General features: G+C 45.8%; 1 protein-coding gene across 2 annotated transcripts; it reads left to right on the plus strand.

The window, feature by feature from the left end:
- Nucleotides 1–18: 18 nt before the first annotated feature.
- Nucleotides 19–5614, plus strand: TARDBP (TAR DNA binding protein). Of its 2 annotated transcripts, none has more exons than XM_065854983.2 (6): nucleotides 19–105; nucleotides 576–828; nucleotides 1536–1699; nucleotides 2383–2523; nucleotides 3153–3323; nucleotides 3699–5614. In XM_065854983.2, the coding sequence occupies exons 2-6, from the start codon at nucleotides 591–593 to the stop codon at nucleotides 4227–4229; spliced, it is 1245 nt and encodes a 414-aa protein (XP_065711055.1). In that variant the 5' UTR covers nucleotides 19–105; nucleotides 576–590; the 3' UTR covers nucleotides 4230–5614. The 2 variants fall into 2 exon arrangements, with proteins under 2 accessions (XP_065711055.1, XP_065711054.1); XM_065854982.2 differs by having other exon boundaries at nucleotides 23–144.
- The last annotated feature ends 496 nt before the right edge of the window (nucleotides 5615–6110 follow it).

Genomic DNA, 6110 nt, shown 5'->3' on the forward strand with positions numbered 1-6110 from the left:
CCCATGGAATGGTTCGCCCCGCGGCCCGGCCCGGCCTCTGAGGGGAAGCCGCGGCCGCCATTTTGTGCGGCATCGCGGGGCAGCGGACGGTGTGCGGCGGAGCCGGTGAGGGTCTCCGGGACACGCTGCTCCCTTCCCTGGCCGGTGAGCGGGGCGCGGCGGGCGCGCTCGGGGTCCACTAGGGCCCACTAGGGCCGGGGCCGCCGGCGGTGGCGGGCGTGGAGGTTATAGGTGTGGGCAGGCCCTGGCAAGCGGTGCGGCCGAGGGGGCCGTTCTCCCCCGCCCGTCGCCGGTCACGGCCCCGCTGGCGGAGGCCGCGGTAGTGCTGGGAGATCCCACCGTTGCTGCCGGTCCCTCCGTGGGCTCTGGGCTGGGCCGAGCCGAGGTGTTGTTTCGGTGTCTGTGGGCACGGCAGGGCCCGAGGCTTTACCGACAGCGAATAACGCATTTCGCTGCACCCGGTTGTGTAATAAACACAGATGGTTCCCGCATTGAGGCTGGAAAGAGGAAAACCAAGTCAAGGGCAACCAGGTGATGGCTCACGCCTGCTTTACCCCCCCTGTCCTGTACTTTAGTGACTCCCAACGAAGATGTCGGAGTATATCCGGGTGACGGAGGACGAGAACGACGAGCCCATCGAGATCCCGTCGGAGGATGACGGCACCGTGCTGCTCTCCACCGTCACGGCACAGTTCCCCGGGGCCTGCGGGCTGCGCTACCGCAACCCGGTGTCGCAGTGCATGCGGGGCGTGCGGCTGGTGGAGGGCATCCTGCACGCGCCCGAGGCCGGCTGGGGAAACCTGGTCTACGTGGTCAACTACCCCAAAGGTTTGTCTGCGTTCTGCAGCTCTTTCCAGTCGAGAGGCCCCTGCGAGTCGCTGCTTGTTTCACATGGCTCCAGTGTTACCGTTGAACCCTCTGATTTACAGAAGTTCAGCAATTTTATTCATGTATTCAACCCCACTGAGTTTTCAGATGTGTAGTGATGTCTTTAACTCTCTACCCATATAAGCACTTTAATTATAGTCTTGCATTATCCTTGGAAGGTTCACAGCCCTATGTAGACCTTCTAAGACTGTGGTGTAATGGGATCTCTGTACTCACAAATGCTTCTCTTCAAGCCATGGTTTGGTCAGAGGTACCATTTAAAACAAATGATCAGGAAAAGAGGAGCCTGACCAGCCTGTCCCCCTCCCAAAAAAAGAAGGGAAGAAAGTAAATTGCTAATGAAGCGTTCATCTTTAAAATTCCTGTTTTCTCCACATGCTTATAGGACTGTGATTGTTACTGGATAATACTTTAGTAAATTAACTCAGTCAAATTGCATCTTGGAGGAGGACTTAAACGTAGACTATTCTTTCTTCTCTCCTTGTGGACAGGTAGATATGGATTATAATAATAAGCTCCCAAAAGCTAGCATGTGTCTTTTGTAATCTGTAATTTTTATAATTATGATTTTATACCATACAGTTCATAATCAGTGGACACAATTTGCAGAGTCAAGGTTGATGTCTAATGTATTCCTCTATATTCAGATAATAAGAGAAAAATGGATGAAACAGATGCATCATCAGCTGTGAAAGTGAAACGAGCAGTACAGAAGACTTCAGATTTAATAGTTTTGGGTCTTCCCTGGAAAACCACGGAACAAGACTTAAAGGAATATTTCAGTACATTTGGAGAAGTTCTGATGGTGCAGGTAAAATCTTTGCAGCTCAAGTAGAAATGAGTCTTCTGACAAAGCCAGTAGAAACAAACAGAGCCGCGTAACTCACAGAAGATCTGAAGCTTGTGTGTGTTTTCCTCGGTTGCATTTCGTTGCAAGCTTTGTAGCTCGTGCAGGTACAGGTGGCCAGGGATGTTTGGGAGTGGCAACTCACACAGATCAGCTTAATGGGTACAGTGTTTTCAAGCACTTTTTAATTTATATTACTGCTGTTACTTGTTGTAGCTGAATATGTGTGCGCTAAGGAGTTAGAGATTGCTGTGATGGGAGCGTTTACAAGGTGCTGAACTCTCCAACAGAACTTAACGAAATGAATCCAGTAACACCACGCTTCTGTCCCTGCTTGCGCCCGCCTGTTTGACATGCGTGTCGTGCCGCACCTGCCGCACAGGTTGTGCCTGGGCTCAAGGCAGGCTCATTTTAATTTGTAGGTGTCATAAGCCCCTGCTTTGACTATATCATATTATAGTAATTTTTGTAAGAAGAGATCAGCAAATACAGGGAGATAATAAAAACTTCTTGTATACTTTTTCTGGTGATCTTAATATCAAAGTTAATGCAGATGACTGGTAAATGGCATGTGATTAAGTCACAAATACAAGCATGCACTGTTTCTGTGATCTTTTTAAAAGTCTGGTTTTGGTTTTTTTACTTAGGTGAAGAAGGATATTAAAACTGGCCACTCAAAAGGATTTGGGTTTGTTCGGTTTACGGATTATGAAACGCAGGTGAAAGTGATGTCTCAGCGGCACATGATAGATGGAAGATGGTGTGACTGTAAACTTCCCAATTCTAAGGTACTTCTGTATTTACTACTAGTTTTACCAAACACTCCAAAGTGCACTTTTTTAGCAGCTGTGTTAGGTGAGCAGTCCATTAATAATCCATTTTTGGATGTGGCTTTTCAGTCTGTGAATGGACAAGTGAGAGCAAGGGAGGAAAACAAGGAGGTGGGTGAGCAGGAAGTGAACAAGAAGTGTTGGGAAAATAGCTCGTCTTGTGGGGAATTAAGTAGAGATGGAAATCTGAAAATAATGTGTTCTCATGTCCAGCAGTACCTGCCTAACTTGTCTGCTGCATGGAGAATAGAGCGGGTGGAATAACTAACCTAGGGGAGATCAGGGTCCTTGAATTCAAACAGAACCTGAAGCCTTGTCACTGTTCTTCTGTATTGCTCCTGTGTTCATTTTCTTGTGACTCTTCTCCATCTGTACCAAGGTGCACATGTGTTCTGAACAGACCTTTTTTAAGTCTTTAACTCACAATCTCAAGCTTTCTTGATCTTCAGTCCTCAGAACAGGCTAGATTAATTAAAAGGGGCCTTTAGCAAAATGTAGCTCAGTTCTCAAGGATAGTTGTGATTTTTTTTTTAATATATATATTTTTTTAATTTTGTTTTTTTTCCTTTCTCTTAAATTCTCTCCAGCAAAGTCCCGACGAACCTTTGCGTAGCAGAAAAGTGTTTGTTGGGCGCTGCACTGAGGACATGACGGCAGATGAGCTTCAACAGTTCTTTGCCCAGTATGGAGAAGTGGTAGATGTCTTCATTCCTAAACCCTTCCGAGCTTTTGCTTTTGTTACATTTGCAGATGATCAGGTACATCTTAAAATATTTAAACTTCATATTTAGACAGCCTAGGTTACAGTGACTTGATGAAGCATTATTTCTGGAACTACACGTGGAACACTTGGTCCACAATCATGACAATCCCAGTGGTATTAGCTTGATTTGATTTATTAAGTTGTCTGAGGTGACACTTTCCAGATGCCGTTGTACAGACGGGTTTTTATACTGCAGTCAGTGTAGTAAATATGAAGATAAAACACTTCAAATTGGATTAAGTATATGCATATGCTTCCTTTGCAGGTTAAATATCTGCTCAGAATCATGTGGGATATTTTTGTCTTGTACTACTAACATTGAACAAAAAGAAGTCCAACATACATTTAATCAATCCCTTATTTCTTATAGGTTGCCCAGTCTCTTTGTGGAGAGGACTTGATCATTAAAGGAATCAGCGTACATATATCCAATGCTGAACCTAAGCACAATAGCAATAGGCAGTTAGAGCGAGGTGGAAGATTTGGTGGTAACCCGGGCGGCTTTGGGAACCAGGGGGGGTTTGGCAACAGCCGAGGAGGTGGGGGAGGCCTGGGCAACAACCAGGGCAGCAACATGGGTGGAGGAATGAACTTCGGAGCCTTTAGCATCAACCCCGCCATGATGGCAGCAGCGCAGGCAGCGCTGCAGAGCAGCTGGGGGATGATGGGCATGCTGGCCAGCCAGCAGAACCAGTCGGGGCCCTCGGGAAACAACCAGCCGCAGGGCAACATGCAGCGGGAGCAGAACCAGGGCTTTAGTTCAGGAAATAACTCCTACGGCGGGTCCAACTCGGGGGCGGCCATAGGCTGGGGCTCGGCCTCGAACGCGGGCTCCAGCAGCGGGTTTAACGGAGGCTTTGGTTCAAGCATGGATTCCAAATCGTCAGGATGGGGAATGTAGACGCAGTGGGCTCTGATACTGACTCTATGGTGGGAAATCAAATTTTTCTAACACATGGTAAGTATACTGTAAATTACATATATACTAAAGTTTTCCGAATCACTTTGTTCAGTGTGCAGTATATTCAGCAGTATTTTTGACATTTTTCTTTTTTTAAAAAAAAAAAGAAAAAAAAAAAGAAAAAGGTAAAAAGAATTTTCTAAGTTTTGTTACATATCTTGTTGGAATACGGAATGTTTGGAAGTGGACTGCTCTTTGCCCCATAGGTGAACTAACACTACAATCGATAGGAAAGGATTCTCCTGTAATACTCTGTCCCTTGTTTCCTGGCTACCTGAATTCTTTGCATGTTCAAAATGGAAACCATTGGTCAGAAACAGCATTCTCTCCCTCTTGTTTTTAATTTGATCCCACCATAAGACTCTCCAAGCGCCCCAGTTGGAGAACACGGTGTCGCTCTTGTTTTGTGTTCTATTTTTTTTTTAACACTGTCTCCCCTCCATACTAAAGTACGATATGAAGGCTTCATTTAATCTCCGCAGTTCATCTCATTTCAAATGTCTATGGAAGAAGCACTTCATTGAAAGCAGTGCTGTAAATATTCTGCCTTAGGAATACTTCTGTCTACATGCTTTCTCATCCAAGAATACTTCATCACACCGCACATGCTGCGTCTTAGACGGTGGGTGTTCCATTTTTATCCGCTACTCTTTATTTCATGGAGTCGTATCAACGCTATGAACGCAAGGCTGTGAGATGGAACCAGAAGGCTGTTTGAACTTTTGAAACCTTGTGTGGGATTGATGGTGGTGCCGAGGCATGAGAGGGCTGGTATGTGCGAGGTACAGGAGAGAGCGCGTGCGGAGACCTGGTGGTGCATTATGGATTTTATTTTACTTGGCGAGATGTCTCTCAATCCTGTGGCTTTGGTGAGAGAGTGTGCGGAGAGCAATGATGGCAAATAAAGTACGAGTGTTTCTTGCATTCAAAGGACATCCATACGTGGAAGACTTTAAGTGGGTTTTATCCCTGGTTAATTGATTAGTTGAATGTGTTATGTGAAATGAATATCTGTATTTTTTTTCCCTTATGTCAACTGCTGTGAATGCTGTATGGTGTGTGTTGTTTTTTTTTTCTGTTAATGATCTGTAAGTGTGGTAACGTGAATTGCCGCTGGTGGGGGTTGTGAGGAGAACATTGAGCTTGTGGTGAGCTTTGCGGTAGCTGCTGCAGCAGAGAGCACAGCGAGCTCAGTGTGCCTCGGGTGGAAGTTCCTCTGTCTGTAAGATACCCATAAGAATGCTGTTTGCTGCAGTTTTGTGTTTGGATGCTTTTTATAAGATTTGTCACTGTAGGAAATTCTTAAATAAAACTGATTTAAGTAATATGTGTCTTTGTTTTGCAGCCCTGAATGCAAAGAATTCATAGCAGTTAATTAATTTTACACTTTTGAGATGAACTTCTGTAAAGCTCTTTTGCAGTAATTCGGTTTGTTTCAGATAAGCACGCTCTAAAGGTTGGCAGCTCAAACGGAGCCACCGCTCGTCATGTACCGATACCTGACCCCCACCTTTACTCCACTCTATTTTTGCACTGTTCAGTGAGCTGTATGTAGCTAAAATCCAGTTCCCCCCGTTGGGGTGTCCATACCTAGAAGGGTAAGCGCTTCCCTCCAGATTGTATCTGTACCAGGGAACGTTCCTCACATGTTCTTTGAGCAGTTCCTGGGAAGTGGGGTGGGGAAGACACACAAACACTGTCAAGATGTGTTTCTGCCCACAGCATCTCCTTGGGGGACGTAGGTTTTTAACTTGTTTTTAGACCAGTCCACTAGTCCAAGTAGGGTTCTGCAACACACTCAGCCCAGGAGAGAGCTAGAAA

The sequence above is a fragment of the Patagioenas fasciata genome, chromosome 23 (assembly GCF_037038585.1).
Source record: "Patagioenas fasciata isolate bPatFas1 chromosome 23, bPatFas1.hap1, whole genome shotgun sequence".
In the NCBI taxonomy this organism is placed as follows: domain Eukaryota; kingdom Metazoa; phylum Chordata; class Aves; order Columbiformes; family Columbidae; genus Patagioenas; species Patagioenas fasciata.

Bases quoted from the DNA above. Each gene is read 5' to 3' on its own strand.
- TARDBP (XM_065854983.2), top strand. From the start codon at position 591: ATGTCGGAGTATATCCGGGTGACGGAGGACGAGAACGACGAGCCCATC. The intron at 829-1,535 runs GTTTGTCTGCGT...CTCTATATTCAG, and splicing joins CGTGGTCAACTACCCCAAAG to ATAATAAGAGAAAAATGGAT. The intron at 2,524-3,152 runs GTACTTCTGTAT...AATTCTCTCCAG, and splicing joins GTAAACTTCCCAATTCTAAG to CAAAGTCCCGACGAACCTTT.